At 47.8% G+C, this 23,129-nt stretch overlaps 1 protein-coding gene across 1 annotated transcript in view; it reads left to right on the forward strand.

Annotated features, from left to right (window-relative positions):
• INTS4 (integrator complex subunit 4) overlaps positions 1-23,129 on the forward strand; it is a 55,018-nt gene that overhangs the window by 26,364 nt on the left and 5,525 nt on the right. Inside the window, exons 13-20 of the mRNA XM_054164676.1 lie at positions 620-735; positions 4,104-4,237; positions 5,876-6,033; positions 10,063-10,156; positions 14,872-14,952; positions 17,024-17,154; positions 19,217-19,276; positions 22,476-22,635. Coding sequence (XP_054020651.1) covers positions 620-735; positions 4,104-4,237; positions 5,876-6,033; positions 10,063-10,156; positions 14,872-14,952; positions 17,024-17,154; positions 19,217-19,276; positions 22,476-22,635 — 934 coding nt within the window. The remainder of the gene's footprint in view (positions 1-619; positions 736-4,103; positions 4,238-5,875; positions 6,034-10,062; positions 10,157-14,871; positions 14,953-17,023; positions 17,155-19,216; positions 19,277-22,475; positions 22,636-23,129) is intronic.

The raw sequence follows: 23,129 nt of genomic DNA on the forward strand, positions 1-23,129 counted from the left end.
GCCTTTCTACCCTCTAACTGACCAACATCTGCTCCCAACTTGTTGTCATCTGCAAACTTGCTGATGACTGACTCAACCCCCTCATCCAGATCATCAATGAAGATGTTAAAGAGGATGGGGCCCAGCACTGATCCCTGGGGGACGCCACTGGTGACTGGCCGCCAGCCGGACGTGGCACCATTCACAGGCTGGAATTCTTGGGTAGTGTTGGAAGAACATACTGTAGTCTGTTTTGTCTTCCAGTGTAGTCTTAGTTGTTTGGGGAAGGTTGGGGGTTGTTGGGGTTTGTCTCTTGGCTGGGGTTTTACCACCTCACTCCTTTATTTCTGATGAAAAAGGTAGACTCATTTGTTGGCATCTGTTATGAAAGCTTCTTCTGGCTTCTACAGCTCCAGTTTAAAGTTCTTATTACTGCTTAGTTTTTTTTAAGCTGTCCTCTTAAGTTTTCCTGGATCCTATGAAATATTAATGCAAATACTCAGCCATGAGGCTTGGACAGCAGGGTTTTGCTGCTGACCAGTGCCTCAAAGGGCCACTGCAAGATGAAAGGATACTTTCAAATGTTGTGTTTTGCAATGTACATATTTACTACTGAATATTTCAATCTCTGTATTTTCAGATGCTTGAAGTTCTTGGGAAGCAGACATCCCACTCTGGTGCTTCCTTTAGTCCCAGAGCTGCTGAGCACTCATCCCTTCTTTGACACTCCAGAACCTGACATGGATGATCCAGCCTGTATCTTTTCCATGAATCTTTTGGATCTTTTTGACAGCAAATAGAATTCTTTTCATATTTTCCTGATGCTGCCTTTTCAGGCTGTAGCAGGCGGTCCTGTAGCTATTTCTGAATCTCTTTGCTGCTTAGTTTTGTTCATAGGATCAGAGAGTATTAAATCATAGAATGGGTTGGATTGGGCTGGAAAGGACCTTGAAAATCATGTTTCAAGCCCCTGCCATGGGGAGGGACACCTTCCACTAGACCACATTGCAAGGCCAATTCACAGAATCACAGAGTGTTGGGGGTTGGAAGGGACCTCAAAAGATCGAGTCCAACCCCCTGCCAGAGCAGGATCACCTAGAGCAGGTCATACAGGAATGCATCGAGGCATTCTGAGTGTCTACAGAGGAGGAGACCCCACAACCTCTCTGGGCAACTTGTTCCAGGGCTCTGTCACCCTCAGAGTGAAAAAGTTTTTCCTTATGTTCATGTTCACCTCCTGAGCTCCAGCTTGCACCCATTGCCCTTTGTCCTATCATTGTACCTCACTGAGCAGAGCCTGGCTTTGTCCTCCTGCTCCTGACTGCCCTTCACATCTTCATAAACATGAATGAGGTTTCCCAGTTTCAGTCAGCAAGTGGTGCAATATCTGCTACCTGGAACCATCTTCATCAATACTAATGTGGTACAACTGGCCTTTTCTTATGCTGTGATGAACAATCTGTTCATCAAGCAATTTGCCAGGGTTTAAGCTTTGCAGATGGGTCCTTTGATGTGGAAATGCCTGTCTAGTTTGCCTTAATTTTGAAGATGCTTTAGCTTTTAAATAAGAGGAGTGGGTTTCCTTGTGTGTTTTCTTGGTAGGTGAAACTCCTGCCATCCTCAGTGCTGTGCAGTGTGTAGGTCAGCACCATTTCTGAGGGCAGCAGGGGCTGACCACCCATAAGGCTAGGGATTGATCATCTGTTGGAAATCCTTCACAATCAGAAATCCATACATTGACACCAGCTCCTCTAGTGCTTCAAAACACGAACTGTTAGTGTTACACCATTATCCTTAACAGTAGGAGATGCCTTGGAAATGTGGAATATTCTTTGCCATTGTTCATTCTCCTTGCTTCCTTTCGATGTGACTGCAGAACATGCTGAGAGATGTTAGAATGGATCAGCTCCCTCCCTTCCTCTGGGAAGGTGCTTCTCTCACCAGTCACAGGCCATCAGCTAGAACTTCTGTACAGGTTAAACAAACACCTTGTGAGATTTGAAAAGGGCTGGGATCAGGTGGAGAGGAAGACTGATCCCTAATCAGATGGGTAAGAATTGGAGCATGTTTGTTGAGTTGAGAATTGAAGGAACATTGTGAGGCCCCCAAGAAAAGAAGGACTTGGAACTTTTGGAGCAGGTCCAGAGGAGGCCACAAAGATGATCACAGGGCTGGAGAACCTCCTCTGTGGGGACAAGCTGAGAGTTGGAGCTGTTTAGCCTGAAGAAGAGAAGGGTCCAAGGAGACGTCAGCAGGAGCCTTCCAGTACCTGAGGGGGGCCTATAACAAAGCTGGGAAGGGACTTTTGACAAGGACTTGTAGGGATAGGATGGGAGGGAATAGATTGAAGCTTGAGGAGAGGAGATTTAGACTGGAGATGAGGAAGAAATTCTTTACAGTGAGGGTGGTGGAACAGGTTGCCCAGGGAGGATGTGGATGCCCCCTCCCATGTTCAAGGCCAGGTTGGTTGAGGCCTTGAGTAGCATGTTCTAGTGAGAGGTGTCCCTGCCCACGGCAGGGTGGTTGGAACTAGCTGATCTTTAAGGTCCCTTCCAAACCAAGCCATTCCATGATTGTGGTGGGGAGAAGCTGTTCTTTAGCTCAATGCCCCTTCCTGCCCTGAACCAGAGAACATTATTTGGGAGAATGTTCTAGAAGTAACTCACCACCAAATTTCAGGGAGATAATTTCTGTGAAAGAAGGCTGAGGAGCCAGAGCTACAAGGTAGACCTGAATGGTGTGTTTCCAGTGTCAAGTGTTAATTTTTGATTCAAAGCACTTGGCAGATTTGAATCAGATCAGCTGTATAGCTTCTGCTCAAAATAGGAAAAAAATTGGGGCAAAGAGAAGTTGGTTTGGTAAGTAGGAGCTGGGCAGCTCGTGGATGCAGGGGATATATCAGGATGTGAGAGATTTGGGTTCAGTCCCATCTGTGGCTGAACCTACTTCTTCCCCATGCAGGCAAGTGCCCAGGCAGACCTTAGACTGGGATCCTTTTACACTCTCCTGTTGGAGATCATAAGGAGATCAATACAGCACAAGTCTTCTGAGGAGTAGCTGAGGGAACTGGGGGTTTCTAATCTGGAGGAGATGTTGAGGTGAGATCTTACTGCTCTCTGCTGGAGACTGAACCTGAAAGGAGACTGTAGTGAGGTGAGGGTCAGTCTCTTCTCTCAGATAACAAGAAACAGGATGAGAGAAAATGGTTTCAAGTTGTGCCAGGGGAGGTTTAAGTTTGATATCAGGAAAAATGTCTTCACTGTAAGAGTGGGTAAGCATTGGAACAGGTTGCTCAGGGAAGCAGTGGAATCATCACCCCTGGAAGTGTTCAAAACCCATGTAGATGTGGAGCTTAGGGACATGCTTTTGCAGTGGACTTGGCAGTGTTGGGTTAACAGACTCCATGATCTTAGGGGGGTTTTCCAACCTTCATGGTTCTATGATCTTTGTGTTGCAAGGTGAGTGCCCCAGCCTTTGGGCTGATGGAAGCCTTTAGCTGCTCTCTCTGTTTCCCTGGCTCTTGCAGTGTGAAAGTTGGGTTTTCTATTCCATAACTATCTTGCTGTGTTTGAGTCTTTAGTGTGGTTTAAATCTGTGCAAGAGGGATGTTTTTCAGGCCATCAGAGGAAATGCAGCAATACTCAAAGACTCAAAGGTGAATGTTTACTTTTAGGTGGTGTTTGGGTGCCAGACTAGTAACTGCAGTGAGAGCTTTGAGCAAGAGTGGAACTCCACCTCATGAGCATGTTGTGGGGTTTCCCTGCCCATGGCAGGGGGGTTGGAACTAGATGATCCTTGTGGTCCCTTCCAACCCTGACTGATACTATGATACTATGTTCTGTGTTTATAATCATTGGCTCCTACCCTTTGTGTCACCTCTGAGCCACCCCACTTTGGCAGTAACATCCTTCCTCCTATCTGGCCCCTCCTGTCATGTTTGCACTTCATTTTCATCTGCTCAGGCACCTGCCTCTCTGGGTTGTGCTCAGCATTTGCCAACAGTGAAGAACTCCCTGAACAATCTCCAGCAAAGAAAAGGTGGATGAGTTGTTGCTGTTTTGTATTTCCCATCCCCAAGGAGCTCTTCTTGCTGTGCATTTTTCTTTAACAATCCCCTTCAACAGATATTGCAGTGCTGGTTCTGATTTTCAATGCTGCTAAGAGCTGCCCAACGATGCCTGCCCTGTTCTCTGATCATACCTTCAGACATTATGCCTACCTTCGGGACAGTCTGTCCCATCTGGTCCCTCCGTTGAGAGTAAGTTGAAACACTTTGGTTTGCACTTCACCCCTGTTATGGTTATTGCTGGTCTCTTCCCTGTTTGTCAGTTGGTTACACTTGGATTCCAGTTTTCTCCCACACACAAGTGAATGGAGAGCTGCCTAACAGAAAGGGACCTGGGGGTGCTGATTGACAGCTGCCTAAACATGAGCCAGCAGTGTGCCCAGGTGGCCAAGAAGGCCAATGGCATCCTGGCCTGTATCAAGAATAGTGTGGCCAGCAGGAGCAGGGAAGTCATTGTGCCCCTGTACTCTGCACTGGTTAGGTCACACCTTGAGTCCTGTGTTCAGCTCTGGGCCCCTCAGTTTAAGAAGGACATTGAGACACTTGAACGTGTCCAGAGAAGGGCAACGAGGCTGGGGAGAGGCCTTGAGCACAGCCCTGTGAGGAGAGGCTGAGGGAGCTGGGGTTGTTTAGCCTGGAGAAGAGGAGGCTCAGGGGAGTCTTCATTGCTGCCTACAACTACCTGAAGGGGGATTGTAGCCAGGAGGGAGTTGGTCTCTTCTCTCTAGCAACCAACACCAGAATGAGAGGACACAGTCTCAAGCTGTGCCAGGGTAAGTTTAGGCTGGAGGTGAGGAGAAAGTTCTTCCCTGAGAGAACTGTTCGTCATTGGAATGTGCTGCCCAGGGAGGTGGTGGAGTCACCGTCCCTGGAGGTGTTCAAGAGGGGACTGGACGTGGCACTTGGTGCCATGGTTTAGTCATGAGGTCTGTGGTGACAGGTTGGACTTGATGATCTTTCAGGTCTCTTCCAACCTTGGTGATACTGTGATACTGTAATGTGTATTGGAATGTGCATTAAGGAAAGAGCCAGATATGGAATTGATACAATATGGATAGGCAGAATCCCTGGGAGCTTTCTGCAGCTCTGACTCTCTGGGGAAGGGGAGTTGAGCCTTTGCAGATCTTCCAACATTTGACTTCTGTCCTACCTAAAAGGTTTATTTGTGGGTGAGATGTGTTCCTTGTGGCTTTGAAGCATGGAATTACATTGAAGCCTGGTTTTTCTGCCTGGAAGTACAGGTGGGACTGAAGTTGGTCATAAATCTTATTGCAGCTCATAAAATCAATCACAGCTTGGGAGGGAGGTTAGGAGGAAATTCTACACAGAGAGAGGGATTGCCCATTGGAATGGGCTGCCTGGGGAGATGGTGGAGTCACCATCATTGGAGGTGTTCAGGAGGAGACTGGATGGGGTGCTTGGTGCCATGGGTTAGTTGATTAGGTGGTGTTGGATGATAGGTTGGACACGATGATCTTGAAGGTCTCTTCCAACCTGGTTTATTCTGTTCCAGTCTATTCTGTCTTGGACTTGGATTTCACAGCAACGTCACGTAGCTGAGGAAGATGCTTCCCTCAGAGGGATGTTGGACTATAATCTGAAGATCTGTAGGTGCAAATGGGTTATAAAATGGAGAACATTACCTAACAGAGATGCAGACCTGGAAGCCTTGGTATAACTTTTGAATTTGAGCAATGCATTGGAGCCCTCAGTTGCTAATTAATAATGTGGCAGCATTTTGCAGTGTTGCTCCTTGTGTTAGGCTCTTCTCCTTATATGTTGACTGCATTGATTATTTTATTGTGTTTTAATGTATTTCCTCTTGCTTAGTTGCCAGGTAGAAAGCTGGTGTCCTCCCCTGCCTCACCCAGCATTACACCACATGAAGATCCTTCTCAGCAGTTCTTACATCAGAGCCTGGAGAGGGTCTACAACCTTCAGCACCTCGACTCTCAGGGCATACAGGAGCTGCTGGACTTTACCATCCGGTAAGGCTGCAAGCTGGCTTGCCTGTGGGAAGATGGGTTTGGATTCCTAGTCTGTCTGCAGCAGGTGCTTCCCTCAATGTCAGCACTCAATACCAGTGTTGTACTTTGCTGCTGGCTGCTTAGCCTGAACCTTCTTCTAGAGAACACTGTGGGAAAACAGCATTCGCTGTCTGTTTGAAGTAAAACTGTGGTCTGAGGTCTCACTCTGTCCCACTGAATAATTGGTGTGATTTGGGGCAGCATCTTAGGTCTCTGTTCCTGTCCAAGTCCCTTCTTTTGATCATATTATTTATAGTGTATATGCACAGGGGGTTTTTGTTTGTTTTATTTTAGTGGGGAGAGAGAGGTTGTCCCATTTGATTTTTTGTTGTCAGGTCCTGTGGTGTTTCATTCAGCAGGAGAGGACATGCTTTTGGGGCTTTGTTGGGTTCTTACCACCAATCCAGTACAGGAAGGACATAGACCTTTTGGAGCAGGTCCAGAGGAGGCCCAGAACAATCTTCAGGAGGTTGGAACAGCTCTGCTACGAGGACAGGCTGAGGGAGCTGGGTTTGTTCAGCCTGGAGAAGAGAAAGCTCCAGGGAGATCTAATAGCAGCCTTCCAGTACCTGAAGGGGGCTTACAAGAGGGACAGAGAGGGACTGTTTACAAAGGCCTGCAGTGATAAGATGAGAGGCAATGGCTTCAAACTAGAGAAGAGCAGATTTAGTTTGGATGTTAGGAACAGCTTCTTTACTGTGAGAGTGGTGGAACTCTGCAACAGGTTGCCCAGGGAGGTGGTTGGGGCCTCATCTCTGGAGTTATTCAAGGTGAGGCTCAACAAGGCTCTGGGCAACCTGAGCTAGTTGAGGATGTCCCTGCTGACTGCAGGTAGGGTTGGACTAGATGACCTTTGGAAGTTCCTTCCAACCCAGACCATTCTATCATTCTATGATCCTGCTTATAAAGAACTTTGACCTTCTTCATCAATTGTAAAATCATAGAATCATTGAATGCTAGAATGTTTGAGGTTGGGAGAGACCTTTAAAGGTCAATTAGTAAAATCCCCCCTGCAGTAAGCAAGGGCATCCTCAACAACATCAGGTTGCTGAGAGCACCAGCAACCTCACCTGGAATGTTTCCAGAGACAGGGCTTCTATCACCTCTCTGGGCAACCTGTGGCAGTCTTTCACCACCCTCAGTGCATATAATTTTTTCCTTCTGTCTAGTCTAAATCACCCTCTTTCAGTTTCAAACCATCACCCCTCATCCTGTCACAAAAGGCCCTGCTAAAATGTCTGTCCCCATCTTTATTATAGGCCCCTTTAAGTACTCTTAAGTACCCCTTTAAGGTCTCTTCTCCCAGGCAACCAGCACCAGAACAAGGGGACACAGTCTCAAGCTGTGCCAGGGGAGGTTTAGACTCGAGGTGAGGAAAAAGTTCTTCACTGAGCGAGTCATTCGTCATTGGAATGTGCTGCCCAGGGAGGTGGTGGAGTCGCCGTCCTTGGAGGTGTTCAAGGGGAGATTGGACGTGGCACTTGGTGCCATGGTCTGGTTGTGAGGTCTGTTGGGACAGGTTGGGCTTGATGATCCTTGGGGTCTCTTCCAACCTTAGTTATACTGTGATACTGTGATACTGTGAAAGGCTGCAACAAGGTCTTCCTAGAACATTTTCTTCTCCAGGCTGGACAACTCCAACCCTCTCAGCCAATCCTCACAGCAGAGGGGGGTTCCAGCCCTCCTCAGAGATTCTCCTGCAGCAGACAATATTGTGTGCTGCTGTCTGCTGCTCTACAGATAAGGCTGTACAGCTTCTGAATGTGGAATTTGTGCTGCCTCTTCTATTTCATCTCCCGACTCGTTTACACAAACAAAGCACTTGAAAAGGCTCTCTTCACTATGATTCCTCTGCTTTGAAAGAGGGAAAGAGCCTCGTTTTGAGAGCTGGGAAAGTAATCTAAAATGCTTTTGTTTGGAGCATGGAATTCCAAAAGGCTGTATTCTCTCTCTGTCCCCCAGAGAGCTGCCTTACACGTAGCTGTGAATCACATTCACACCCACCTGCAGCGGTGAATAAATGGCGTGGTCCTTGCTGCAAAGCCAACTGTGGAAAAACTGTAGGGTTTGTCTTCAGTTGTTTTGAAGCTAAAATGAACAACCTAAAGCACAGTCTGAAAGCATTTCATGCACTAAATCCTTGAAACAGGTAATCTCTCTGCAGAGCAGCCCCCTAGGCACGGTGAGGGTCTGGATACCTGTCAGGCCGTCAGTGGTTTTGATTACGTGTGTAGGAATCACGCTGGAGATGATGCATGACATACATGCATTAAAGAACAGTAATGCTTTGGAGTTGCTGGGAGTTACTGGCTTGGCTTTCTTCCTGCTGGGATCACTCCCCAGGAGCCCTAGTAAAGCAGCTGCTGTTTTCCACCCTGAAGAGAAGGGAGGATTTGAGACAAAACCAAAATAAGCGTTAAAGGTTATTTTGCAGAGGGCAAGATTTTCCTGCACCAACAATTTGGTTGCTGAAAGGAAAGGAGTAGAAGAGGCTGACAGCAGTGGATTCTGTTGTGGGACATAACTCCCTCTTCCTTTTATCATCCTTGTCATCAGGAGAAGTAACACAGACCTTGTGGAGCTGCTGTCTCCTTGGGACTTACATTCCTAACTGCGCTCAAGGCCGATGCTCTTCCCCCAGGCTCTGCAGCTGAAACTGCAAGACAGGCAGATTTTTAGCGAATTGGTCTTTGTGGTTTAGTGTCTCCATCCATCCCATTGGAATTTCTTTTTTTTTTGTCTTGCAGGGATGTTGAAATCTGTTTGAGATTTGCAAGGAAATAGAATTAGTGGAGTTGGGAACTGTAGAAGGCTGGGAAATGGAATGTCTGCTGAGCTGTTAGCTGAGAGGTGACATCCTGTTCCCCATTAGTGTGTTGTGATGCAGTGAGCATGATGTGGGAGTTAAGCACCCAGGAGTCTCTTCTCTTTGCTCTCTGGATGAATGAAGATGCAATGGAGTCACAGTGCAAGGCTCAGGCTCTGCTGTTGTTGCATGGAAGGAAGGCACAGCCCCTCTGCTTGGGAGGGATTGTCTTTGGTTGCAAATAATAGAGAGAATCTCCTGGATTTATTTTTTTGAGTGTGGCAGCACTCAGCAGCCTTCCAGTTTGGCAGAGCTGACGTTTCAGGGAGGCATTGTGAGTGCAAAGATAAACCTAAAATAAACAAAAGGCAAAAGGTCAGCTGAAGAACAACCCCCACTCTTTGTCATAATATGTGGAGTGTCAATTTTAGCCCACTTTGGATCAAAACAAGATACAGAGGAGATTGGAGACACATTGAATCCACATCATCCAACCCCTTCTCAGTTCTGTCACCAAAAAGGGGTTTGCTTTCTTCATAAACTCTTTTGATTTGAAAACATGTCTAAGAGTAGAGAACTAAAGCCTTTTGGACTTCCATGAACTGTCATTGTTTTCTTCTGTCAAGTTAAAAGCTGCTTCTGTTGCTCTGTGATTTACAGGAAGTGCTGAGAGCAGACAAGGCACGGCAGCTAGTTGAGCAAATACCAGTACATCTCATTTCAGCCTGGCTTTAAAAGGCAGCTACATTTCAGATCTGCTTGGTTGTGTGAGCCTGACATGTGCCAAACAACCTTTCCTGGCCAACATGAATGGTTAGCTTTCCCAGCAGCAGAAGGGTCGTTAGCTGCAGTAGGAGTCTGGAGCAGTTGAAGTTAAATCTGGAGCTGCCACACTCTATGGTTCCCATAGGGCTGCAGAGTAATGTGGGCTGACAGACTCTCTGCTTCCACTGCTGTGCTCGTGTCAGCCTCCAGGAAGGAAGGAGATGCCAAGTCCCAAGGTGCAAACTGTTTTTGTAGTGCCTGTTCTGCTGCTCTTTCTGGTCCTTATTCCAAGGCAAGATGCAGGAATTAGTTGGCTTCACTCTTGCTGTGTTCTGAGCGCATTTAGATGAACCTGTTTGCTGTCTTAACACTGAGTTTGGTCCTGATCTGTTTTGTTTTTCTTTCTTCTCATGCTTCAGTGATCTTCAGAGGCTCGGAGAACTGCAGTCAGAGCTGGCAGGGATGGCAGATTTCACTGCAACTTACCTTCAGTGTCAGCTGCTCCTCATCAAGGTTTGCCTTCACCTGTGGTTTTTGGGCTGTTCTTCAAAAATACCCCCAGTCCATCTCAGTGGTGCACTTCCCTCTTTTGATATTTGTGCTAAAAATTGAGGCATGATGACAGCTCAGGTTCCAGGGATTTCTGAGATCCCTGCTTCCCTTCTGTGGCAAGTAATTAATGCACTGACTTTGCCAGTGAGCCCTCCAGTGTGGATCTCTGCTTTTTGTACCTGGTTGTTGTATCTGCACTGCTTATGCCAGGGCAGAGTTTATTTTCTGACAGAAATCACAATGGAGGCAGCTACCCTGCAGCCTTTTGTGTTACAAGAGTAACTTTTATCTGCTACTGGCCACTGGAATGATTTTGCTAAACTGCTGCTGTAAGTGGAGTTTTTATGGGCAGTATTTTGTAGTCAGCTTTTCTGGCACTGGTGCCAAGGGAATTCTTTAACCTTAATGGAGCCGAGTATCAGTTGTGCTTTCTTTTAAGGGGGGCCTGCAGGGAAGATGGGGAGAGACCTCTTCTCAGGGAGTGTAGAATAGAATAGAATAGAATAGAATAGAATAGAATAGAATAGAATAGAATAGACCAGGTTGGAAGAGACCTTCAAGGTCATTGTGTCCAACCTATCATCCAACACCACCTAATCAACTAAACCATGCAACCAAGCATCCTGTCAAGCCTCGCCCTGAACACCCCTAGCGACGGCGACCCCACCACCTCCCTGGGCAGCTCATTCCAGTGGGCAATCACTCTCTCTGTGTAAAACTTCCTCCTAACCTCCAGCCTAAACCTCCCCTGGTGCAGCCTGAGACTGTGTCCTCTTGTTCTGGTACTGGTTGCCTGGGAGAAGTGCCTGTAGTGATACAGGACAAGGGGTGATGGTTTTCAGCTGACAGAGGGTAGATTTAGATTAGATATTAGGAAGAAATTCTTCACTGTGAGGGTGGTGAGGCACTGAGACATGCTGCCAAGAGAAGCTGTGGATGCCCCATCCCTGGGAATGTTCAAGACCAGTTTGGGTGGGGCTTTGCACAGCCTAGTCTAGTGGAAGGTGCTTCTGCCCGTGGCAGTGGGATTGTAACTAGGTGATCCTTAAGGCCCTTTCCAACCCAAACCATTCTATGATTGTATGAGATGATCTGTTTGATATTAGTGATGAAGTAGCTGCTCTGACACCATGGCAGCAGCCCTTTTCAAAATCAGCTTCTTGCTGTAAACAGGAATTCATTTTTTGCTTCACTTCTCAAGCCATGAGCTGGCAACAGTAGTTGTTAGTTGCCCTGGGATTCTTTAGACTTCTGGGTGTAGCTTACACGTGTGGGTGTAACCCACGCACATACAACAGCAGCTAAAGCAAGCAACAAATGGGTTCCCAGAAGGGACTCAAGAAAAGCTTTGTGCTGTAAAACCAAGAGAGGATTTCAGTTTCTTTGCCGAATGTGTAGCTGCCACTTAGCCACCTCGTGGCAGCCCTCAGATCCTTGGGGTATGTTTATCACCCAGAGAAAGTGTTTGAGATGTGCAGTGTTACAGTTCTGGGCATTCCTAACTAGATCCAAAACTTCTGCCCAAGTGAGCTGTGCTCTCTAGGCAGAGGAGCAGCATTTGGAGGTGGCTTTGTTGCCCTTCTCCAGGGTTGGGCTGGAGTGAACCAGATGGTTCATGTGGCTGGCAAAGAGGGAATGTTCTCTTTGGAGGAAGAGGGCTAAAACTGCATCAGCCATTCTTGGCTTTACATCAGTGAGGCAGAGTCAGTAACATGGCTGAAAGGAGAAGCATTTCCTCCTCAGATTTTCTTACAGGGTGATATATGGCAGAGAGAATCTGAATGTCAGAGCAGCCCTTTCCAGTCAATTTCTTTCCAGTTGCTTCTTTCCACAACAGATAGAAGCTGCTGGGGGGGCAGGGGGGAAAGTGTTGTTATTTCCCAGCCTCTCAATGCTCAGAATGTTCCAGACCTTTAAAGGTTCTACATGAGGAGCCCTATGAGGAGAGGCTGAGGGAGCTGGGGTTGTTTAGCCTGGAGAAGAGGAGGCTCAGGGGAGACCTCATTGCTCTCTACAACTACCTGAAAGGTGGTTGTAGCCAGGAAGGGGTTGGTCTCTTCTCTCTAGCAACCAGCACCAGAACAAGAGGACACAGTCTCAAGCTGCGCCAGGAGAAGTTTAGGCTGGAGGTGAGGAGAAAGTTCTTCCCAGAGAGAGTCGTTCACCATTGGAATGTGCTGCCCAGGGAGGTGGTGGAGTCACCGTCCCTGGAGTTGTTCAAGAGGAGAATGGACGTGGCACTTGGTGCCATGGTCTAGGCATGAGGTCTGTGGTGACAGGTTGGACTCGATGATCTTTGAGGTCTCTTCCAACCTTAGTGATACTGTGATACATACCCAGTGGTTTTAGGGGCATTTACCTGGGTTCTGGGCCCAGCCTAGGTGAAGGATGTATTCTCTGTGTTCTTGAGCTTTGGCTAAGGCAAACTTACTGTGTAGCTGTAGCTAAGAATCACAGAATTGTTTCAGTTGGAAAAGACCTCTAGGATTGTGATGAGATTGAGAGTAGCCCTGCAGAAAAGGACTTGCAGGTACTGGAAGCTGGACATCAGCCAGCAATGTGCAATTGCAACCCAGAAGGCCAATGGCATCCTGGTCTGCATCAAAAGGAGTGTGACCAGCAGGTTGAGAGAGGTAATTCTGCCACTGCTCTGCTGAGACCTTACCTGGAGTGCTGTGTGCCACTCAGGGGACTCCAACACAAGAGAGACATGGACCTGCTGGAGTGGGTCCAGAGGAGGCCACAAAGATGATCAGGGGGCTGGAGCACCTCTCCTATTAAGCCAGGCTGAAAGAATTGGGGCTGTTCAGCCTAGAGAAAAGGAGGCTTCAGGGGAGACCTTAAAGCTGCATTTCAATATCTGAAGGGGACCTACAGGAAGGATGGGGAGGGACTGTTTAGAAGGGCTTGGAGCAATAGGGTGAGGGACAATGGTTTGAAACTGGAGCAGGGTAGAGTTAGGTTGGACATTAGGAGGAAGTTACTTACCGTGAAGGTAATAAAATACTGGAAGAGGCTGAACAGAGATGTGGTTGAGGCCCCAGGGATGGGGCCTCAGACTTGATGTGACCCAGGACAGCCTGATCTAGTTGGAGGTGACCTTTGATGGTCCCTTCCAACCTGAAGCAATCTGTGAGTCCAACCTTCAACCTAAGACCACACGGCCATCAAACCATGTCCCCAAGTCCTATATCCACATGTGTCTTCAACATCCAGCTGGCAGCCAGGCACTAGTGGTGTGCCCCAGGGATCAGTGCTGGGCCCCATGCTCTTTAACATCTTTATTGATGATCTGGATGAGGGCATTGAGTCCATCATCAGTAAATTTGCTGACAACATCAAGCTGGGGGCAGGAGTTGATCTGCTGGAGGGTAGAGAGGCTCTGCAGAGGGACCTCGACAGGCTGGGCAGATGGGCAGAGTCCAAGGGCATGAGACTGAACACATCCAAGTGCCAGGTTCTGCACATTGGCCACAGCAACCCCATGCAGTGCTACAGGCTGGGGTCAGAGTGGCTGGAGAGCAGCCAGGCAGAGAGGGACCTGGGGGTGCTGGTTGATGGTAGGCTGAACAGGAGCCTGCAGTGTGCCCAGGCAGCCAAGAGGGCCAATGGCATCCTGGCCTGCATCAGGAACAGTGTGGCCAGCAGGAGCAGGGAGGTCATTCTGCCCCTGTACACTGCACTGTTTAGGCCACACCTCGAGTTCTGTGTCCAGTTCTGGGCCCCTCAGTTTAGGAAGGAGGTTGACTTGCTGGAACGAGTCCAGAGAAGGGCAACAAAGTTGATGAGGGGTTTGGAGCACAGCCCTGTGAGGAGAGGCTGAGGGAGCTGGGGTTGCTTAGCCTGGAGAAGAGGAGACTCAGGGGTGACCTTATTGCTCTCTACAACTGCCTGAAAGGAGGGTGTAGACAGATGGATGTTGGTCTCTTCTCCCAGGCAACCAGCACCAGAACAAGAGGACACAGTCTCAGGCTGCGCCAGGGGAGGTTTAGGTTGGATGTTAGGAAAAAGTTCTACACAGAGAGAGTGATTGCACATTGGAATGGGCTGCCTGGGGAGGTGGTGGAGTCGCCATCACTGGAGGTTTTCAGGAGGAGACTTGATGGGGTGCTTGGTGCCATGGGTTAGTTGATTAGGTGGTGTTGGATTGGTTGATGGGTTGGATGCGATGATCTTGAAGGTCTCTTCCAACCTGGTTTATTCTATGTATTCTATGTATCTCCAGGAATGGTGACTCCACCATCTCCCTGGGCAGCCTTTTCCAATCCCTGACCACTCTTTCTGTGAAGAATTTTTTCCCTAATCTCTAAGCTAAACCTCCCCTGGCCCAATTTCAGGTCATTTCTTCTTGTTCTATCACCTGATACTATGGAGAAGAGATCAACCCTTACCTCAGTCCAACCTCTTTGGAGGACAAGCATCTTCAAAGAGGAGGCAGTGATGGAAATCATCCATCCAAGCTTTCTTAATATTTAAATATCACAAAGCAAATGAGGTGTGATTGGGTGTTCTTATTTTGAAACAAGAATATCAACAGCTAATTTACACTCAGCACTCATACCTACTCCAGGGGCTTTGGTGGGGTCGAGACTGTCCATAGGAAGGGTCAGAAAAATGTTACAGTGTTTAGCCTGAATCTGGGTGTTTCTCATCATTTCATGGTTTTCTTCTTGCAGGCCTTGCAGGAGAAGCTGTGGAATGTGGCAGCTCCTCTCTACCTGAAACAGAATGCATTAGCATCTGCTGCAGCAAAACAGGTGAGGTGGAAGAAGCTGGCTCTGTGTGGAGGCAAGTCCTTGGACATGAGCCTTTCCTTGAGCATGCAACAGGAGTGCAGTGGGTTGGGTTGGGTTGTGGGCTCCCTGTAGAGGGGAGGTACCAACCAAGTGGGGCAGGTTCAGAAGAGGGCCACCCCAAGGTGGTCAGTAGTTGGAGCACATTCTGTGCAACTGGGTTTATCCAGCCTGGAGAAGAGAAGACTTCTTGGGTGGGTTTACTGCCTCATCATGGGATGCTGATAAGACAGAGCCAGAGTGCTCTGGGCAAGAGGCAGTGGGCACAAACTGAGTTGTTCTGATAGATATAAGGGGGGGGATTTACTGTAAGGGTGGTTAAATGCTGTCACAGGTTGCCCAGAAAGTGGGGGGCAATGTCCATCCTTGGAAGTGTTCACAATTTGATGTGAATCTGAGTAACTGGATGGAATTAGACCTGTCTGAGCAGGGAATCAGGCTAGGTGACATCTGGAGGTCCCAATCAAACAGAGTTATTCTGATTCTGTGATGTATACATGATCTGATCCTGGAAAAACTGAAGTTAAGACCTAAGAAAAGGTTATAGAGAAATCAAGCTACCAAATAACCCAGAACTAGACCTAGGGTAAAAGCAGGTTGATGGAGATGCTGGGAAACTATGCTGACACTTTGAGGGGTAATGAAGATGTTATAAGAGGCAGATACTGCTGTGCATCAAATCCACCTATGCTGTTGACAGCTGTCCCCAGGGATGAGTAGAAACAAAAGTCCATCAGCTTTTAAATCTTATTTAATTGCACTGGGTGCCCTGGGTGCCCCTCTCAGTAGGCTGCAACCCCCCCCTGGAAAGTTTTACCTGTGGTGATTGTGAGTGTAGATCACTTCCCATCAATGCAAGGTGAGGGAGTGTCTCCTATTATGTGATTTGCAAGTTCTTGGCTTCTGTACAGCCACACCATTAACTGGCACACTTCTCTTGTCTACTTCAGCCCATTTATTCAACAGATAAAGTAGCTGTGCAATGAGCCCAGCTTTTAACTGGATATCTAGAGACATGGAATTACAGAATGGTTTGAGTTGGAGGGGACTTAAAGATCATCTAATTCTAACCTCACTGTAATGGGCAGGGACCCCTTCCACTAGACCAGGTTGCTCAAGGCCTCATGCAACCTGGCCTTGAACACCTCCAGGGAGGAGGCCTCCACCACCCCCTGGGCAACCTGTTCCAGTGTCTCATCACCCTCACTGCAAAGAATTTCTTCCTAATATCCAGTCTAAATCTGCCCTGTCACAGCTTCAGTCCATTCCCTCTTGTCCTATCACAAGAAGACCTTGTAAAAAGTCCCTCCCCAGCTTTGTTGTAGGCCCTCTTCAGGTATTGGAAGGTCTCTATAAGGTTTCCCAGAGCCTTCTCTTCTCCAGGCTGAATAGCCCCAACTCTCCCAGCCTGTCCCCATAGGAGAGGTTCTCCAGCCCTGTGATCATCTTTGTGGCCTCCTCTGGACCTACTCCAACAGTTCTTGTGTTGGGAGCACCAGAACTGGAGGCAGTGCTCCAGTGGGGTTTCACGAGGGCAGAACAGAGGGGATAGAATCACCTGCCTCGTCCTGCTCTAACCCAGAATGGTGGTTCTCCTCTCATAGTTCCCATCTGCACCTGTAGTATGTGAAGTGTTGTTGAATGTAAAGCTGTTTCCAAGAGACCTTGGTCAGATCTAGCTCTGAAACTGTGAGCCTGAGCAGGACCACTGAGGTTGTTTTGTTGTGCTGCTCACATTTCCTGTTCCTGAGTAGCCATTGGGTGCTGGTGGTCACTCTACCCCATGAAATCTAAAATGCAGTGCCAAAAGATCAACTCCCAGTGGAGGGAGTGCTTGATTTCAGGCCAGATTTCATGAATTGTTTCTTTGATGTAGGCAAGATAACCTTTTAGCTTTAGGTGCCCCCTTATGCCATGAAGAATGTAACAAAGAGAACGTGACTCGTGGAGAGGAGAAACGCCAGAGACTTCTGATGGTGCTTCTGCAAGAGTTTAACCCAGTCTGATGGTTTGTTCCCCCTCTGCTGTCTGACAGATCTTGGAAGAAACTTACAAGATGGAGTTCATGTACAGTGGTGTGGAGAGCAGACAAGTGGTCATCATTCACCACATGAGACTGCAGGCCAAGGCGCTACAGCTCATAGTGACCGCACGTACCACCAGAGGGTGAGGATGGCCTCAGAAAGGACCTTCTTGGGCTTGACTCTAGGCTTAGTTTCCTCCAGCTTTGCTTGAAAATTCAGCAGACCCATAAACCTCCACAGCTTGCCAATAACCATTTGCTAAACTGCTTCAGCCTTCTTTTGTATGTGGTGTAGCTGCAGAGTGGAGTCATCATCCCTGGGAGTGTAAAAAGAGACTGGATGAGGCACTTAGTGCCATGGTGTTGGGTGATAGAATAGAATAGAATAGAATACATAGAATAAACCAGGTTGGAAGAGACTTAGGTTGGACTTGATGATCTCAAAGGTCTTTTCCAACCTGGTTAATTCTGTATTATGTATTCATAACACTCAATTAGCTGACACAGTTAATAGGAAGATGTGCTTTGGGGATTCAGTCATCTCAGCTTAGAACATAGAGAATCATAGTATCATAGAATGCACAGGGTTATGAGGGACCTCTAAGGGTCCTCTAGTCATTCTAAGCATGCTGGTCACAGAAGAGGCATTTTTGCACCCTTCACTACAAGGTCATTGAGGTGCTGGAGAGTGTCCAGAGAAGGGCAGCAAAGCTGTTGAAGGGTTTAGAGAGTAAGTCTTTATGAGGAGCTGCTGAGGGAGCTGGGATTGTTCAGTGTGGAGAAGGAAAGGCCTCATTGCTCTCTACAGCTCCCTGAAAAGGAGGCTGGAGTGAGGTAGGGGTTGGTCTTTTCTCCCTAGTACCAGGTGATAGAATGAGTGGAAATGGCCTGAAAGGACACCAGGGCAGCTTTAGGAACAATTTCTGTACTGCAAGAGCAGTCGTCAGGCATTGGAACAGGCTGCCCAGGGAGGTGATGGAGTCACCAGCCCTGAAAGTGTTCAAGAAACCTGGGCAGTTGGGAAATGGTTTAACAGCCATGGTGGTGTTAGGTTGATGGTTGGACTTGATGACCTTTAGAGGTCTTTTCCAACCAAAACAATTCTGTTATTCCAGCCCAACCCCCCTGAAGTAAGCAGAGACATTGCCAGCTAGATCAGGTTGCTCAGAGCCCCAGAAATAAACAGGTTCAAAGTGCTGATATCTGGGACCTGTTCAAATGAGAAATCACTTATCAAACAATGCACTAATTGTGCTTGCTTCATTCATTATTAGTGGCTGAGTTTTTCACCTCAAAATTGTGACTTACAGACAAATGTTCCTGTACAGGGCCTAGGTCATATGAATCATAGAATGGTCTGGGTTGGAAGGAACCTCCAAAGGTCATCTAGTCCAACCCCCTCTGCAGTCAGCAGGGGCATCCTCAACTAGATCAGGTTGCCCAGAGAGCCTGTTGAGCCTCACCTTGAATATCTCCAGGGATGGGGCCTCAACCACCGCCCTGGGCAGCCTGTTCCAGTGTTCCACTACCCTCATGGTAAAGAACTTGTTCCTGACATCCAATCTAAATCTAATTTCAAGCCATTGCCCCTTGTCCTACCACTGCAGGCCTTTGTAAACAGTCTCTCCATTCTTCTTGTAGCCCCCTTCATGTGTTGGAAGGCTGCTATTAGGTCTCCCTGGAGCCTTCTCCAGGCTGAACCCCAGCTCCCTCAGCTTGTCCTCATAGCAGAAGTGCTCCAACCTATGAGAGGGTCTCTGTCCTAGCTTCTGAGGTCAGTGAAGTCACACATGGGTTGGGATGGCTGTAGAATTAGAGCTTCATTTGGTGGAGCTAGTGGAAGGTGATTGGTGCTTAGTATCCTAGTTTGTATACCTTTGTTTTGAGTTTGTGCCCATTAGTCTACTGTGTTGCCCATGATAGATTTGTAGCTGGAAAGTTAATATTATCTAGCAGAGGCTTTGAGACCTTAATTAGTGCCTTATGCAAACCATTCATGGTCATGGAAGTGTTGGGTAGAAGGTTGGACTTGATGATCATAAGGGTCTTTTCCATCCTTCATGATTTGGTGTGGTGAACACCTTTCTGTGAGATCTTGGAGTATTCAGGAGCTTCAAGTGGCTTCCAGGACACCGAAATGCTTATAGCCACAGAGTCAGTTGTCTGTGTTCAAAACTAAACCAAGGAATGTTGTCTTCCTTACAGGGTGGAGCCCCTTTTTGGGATGTGTGAAAAATTCCTACAGGAAGTGGACTCCTTTCAGAGGTGAGGAACTCAGCTGCTTCTCCACTTCATGTTACAAAGCATTCCCTCACCGTTGTCATCAGGCAATATTCCAGGGAATATTCATCTCTTTGTATCTCCTCTCCCCTCTTGCTGTCCTACATCAGGGACAGTATGAGATACTGGTAAAGCAAGAAGTAAACTGCCTTCTGATTGTGGGATCAATGGAAGAACTTTCTTGGGAGTATGACAAAAAAGTGAATTTCCATTTTCTTTATCCATTCCAAGTTGTAAATGAGTGAAGGAGCCATCTACATGCTCATGGTGGTCCTCATCTCACCCAGGTGGTGATGGGATGCTTTGTGGAGCATTCACCCAGCTGTCCTCTCACTGGAGAGGAGCTTCTTGTGTCTGACCTTACTCTGAGTGTCTAAACTAGATCAGATCTGGGATGCCCAAGTGTTTTCTGTCAGCTCAGAAGGACACTGGATTGCTAGTTCAGAGACAGAGGTATCCAGAGTTGGCTCAGCAAAATTCTCTAGTTCTGATGAAATTACTTCTTCTTTTTTTCTCATGGTCCATGTCCAGTTGAGGAGGAAAAAGGAGCCAGATCTGCCCAGTCCTTCATGTTTGGGTCATTCTGTAGCTAATGGCTGGAGCTGTTCATCTGCCTTTTTCCTCTGCACTGGTTCTCAGGCTCTGCACAACTCATCATTAGTTCTCAGGAGTTAACTCCTGCAGGCACCAAGAGAATCTGGATGATGGTTAGCTGTGAGGTCACCTGTAAATGCTTGGACACCTAAAATCCTTGTGTCTGTCTTCTGCAGCCTCAGTATGCCAGGCTTCAGCTGTGTCCCATGGCAGAGGGCTCTGTGTAGTGGCAGTTGTGGGAATGTGAGGATGTGTGTCCCTGCTGATGTATGTCATGATCTCTCAAGATAGGGGAGCATGATTTTTTTCTCCACCCTTACTAGCCTGGAGAAGAGGAGACTCAGGGGTGACCTTATTACTCTCTACAACTACCTGAAGGGAGGTTGTAGAGAGACGGATGTTGGTCTCTTCTCCCAGGCAGCCAGTACCAGAACAAGAGGACACAGTCTCAGGCTGCGCCAGGGGAGGTTCAGGCTAGATGTTAGGAAAAAGTTCTATACAGAGAGAGTGATTGCACATTGGAATGGGCTGCCTGGGGAGGTGGTGGAGTCGCCATCACTGGAGGTTTTCAGGAGACTTGATGGGGTGCTTGGTGCCGTGGGTTAGTTGTTTAGGTGGTGTTGGATTGGTTGATGGGTTGGACACGATGATCTTGAAGGTCTCTTCCAACCTGGTTTATTCTATGTATTCTAAACTGGTGATTCACAGATTGGAGGGGGAAGTTGGAAGGGACCCTCAAAGGTCATCTTGTTCAACCTCCCCTGCAGTCAGCAGGGACACCCCCAGCTAGATCAGGCTGCTCAGGGCCACATTGAGTCTGATTTTGAGTGTCTTCAGGGACAGAGCTTCAAACACATCCCTGGGCAGCCTGTTCCAGGACTTCACCACTATAGATGATGAGCTCCTGTAGAACACCACCAGGATCTTGAAAGAAAATCTCACTTTTAGGGCTTTAGGACCAAGAGCTGGTTTGGGTATGCCCAGTGATCCCATTCAGGCTTTGCAGACTCAACTGTAAGTGAAGATACAGTGCAATGCCAGACTTGAAGAGGGGGAAGGAGAGCCTGTTTGTTGGCTGCTCTCCTACAGGGTGCATTTTTTTCACCAAATCACACAAAAGATTTACTAGGCTCACTTACTGTTTTGCTGAACACTGCTGATAACAACAGAAAGGTCACCAATGCCTCAGTCTCATGAATGAAGCATCTTCTGCAGGCAGGGTAGGGGGGTAGCAGCTCCATTTTGCTCATATATAAAGAATAAGATAGGATGGTGAGGCACTGGCACAGGTTGCCTAGAGAGGCTGTGGGTGCCCAGTTCCTGGAAGTGTTCATGGCCTGGTTAGATGGGGCTCTGAATAACCTGGTCTAGAGAACATGTCTCTGCCCATGGCAGGAGGATTTGAACTGGATGATCTTTAAGGTCACTTCCAACCCATGCTATGATTCTCTGCAATGCTCTTCTTGTGAGAGGATGTTGTCCCAAGCTGTGGAATGGATTCTCTTAGCTGTTCTTGACCTCTAGAATTAGCTCTTTTCCTTTTTTCCCCCTCTGCTGTAGTTCACTGTTAAAATTTCCCTCCTCAGATGTAATAATTAGCACTCTGAAATACTGGTTAGGAAATGCCATTCTGGAAGCTTAGATGCAGCAGGAGGTTGGACAACTCATGGACTGGGTATGTGGAGATGTTAGACCTGTAATGAGTCAGTGATTTTGTGAGCCAGGTGACAGTGCCCAGCACAGAGAGGTAGGCATGTACCTGAGAAGGAGCACTTTGAAAAGTTAGCAAGCCAAGTACACCAGGAATGGCTCCTTCCTCCAGCTGCGGGTTTTCTGTAGAGACCACGAGAGTGGTTAGAGGGCTGGAGCTCCTCTCCTGTGAGGACAGGCTGAGGAGTTGGGGCTGTTCAGTCTGGAGAAGAGAAGGCACCCAGGAGACCTTCTTGTGGCCTTCCAGTATCTGAAGGGGGCTACAAGAAAGCTGGGGAGGGACTTTTTAGGGTGTCAGGTAGTGATAGGACTAGGGGGACTGGAAAGAAACTAGAAATGGGTAGATTCAGATTGGGTATTAGAAAGAAGTTCTTCCCCATGAAGGTGATGAGACACTGGAATAGGTTGCCCAGGAAGCTGGTAGAAGCCTCATCCCTGGAGGTTTTTAAGGCCAGGCAGGATGTGGCCCTGAGCAGCCTGATGTAGTGTGAGGTGTCCCTGGCCATGGCAGGGGGGATTGGAACTAGATGATCCTTGAGGTCACTTCCAGCCCTGACAATTCTATCATTCTACATCTGGATTGACAGCAGAGTGCTTGGAATTGCCTCTGGTCTCATTTAATTAGCACTCTGACTGTTCTGAGAAGACAAATCCTTGCAGCATCTGGTTCTCATTACTGTGCTGTTGATGGGCACCTCAGCATTTCTAGCTCCTTTGTAGTGAAGCTAGATGCCTGTGCCCACAAAGCTCTGTATTGATGAAGGACCTAAGAATGGTCTGGGTTGGAAGGGGCCTCCAATGCAAGGACGAAGCTGAAAGTAACACTACTGTGGAAAATGCTGACAAAAGTAACTTGATTGTTAATTTCTTCTTAACACAGATGTTTCATCTCTGAACTCCCACATATGCAAGGCAGCTTTGTAGATAAATTGCTGGACTTAATGCCCAGACTTGTCACATCCAAGCCTTCAGAGGTGGTCAAGATTCTTCAGACAACACTGCGACAAAGCACCTTCCTCCATCTTCCTCTTCCAGAGCAGGTCAGTTTGACACAGAGCATTAAACTATCCTTGCAGACTGTCTTAGCATCTGACTAATTCCTTATACACCATCAAGCTTTTGGGATTCAGGTTCTTGGGCAGTCCCAAATGTTATTTCTTCAAAGGCTTTCTTCTTCCTGGAGAAGAGAAGGCTCCAGGGAGACCTAAGGGAGCCTTACAGTACCTGAAGGGGGCCTACAAGAAGGCTGGAGAAAGATTGTTTATGAAGGCCTGCAGTGATAGGATGAGGGGCAGTGGTTTGAGAATGAGAGAAGAGTAAATGGATGTTAGGAACAAGCTGTTTACCTTGAGGGTGGTGGAATGCTGGAACAAGTTGCTCAGGGCGGTAGTTGAGGCCCCATCCCTGGAGATACTCAAAGTGAGTGTCAACAGGACTCTGGGCAACCTGATCTAGTGGAGGATGTCCCTGCTGACTGCAGAGGGGTTGGGCTAGATGAGCTTTGGAGCTCTCTCCCAACCCAACCCATTCTGTG

The sequence above is a fragment of the Dryobates pubescens genome, chromosome 10 (assembly GCF_014839835.1).
Source record: "Dryobates pubescens isolate bDryPub1 chromosome 10, bDryPub1.pri, whole genome shotgun sequence".
NCBI classification, from domain to species: domain Eukaryota; kingdom Metazoa; phylum Chordata; class Aves; order Piciformes; family Picidae; genus Dryobates; species Dryobates pubescens.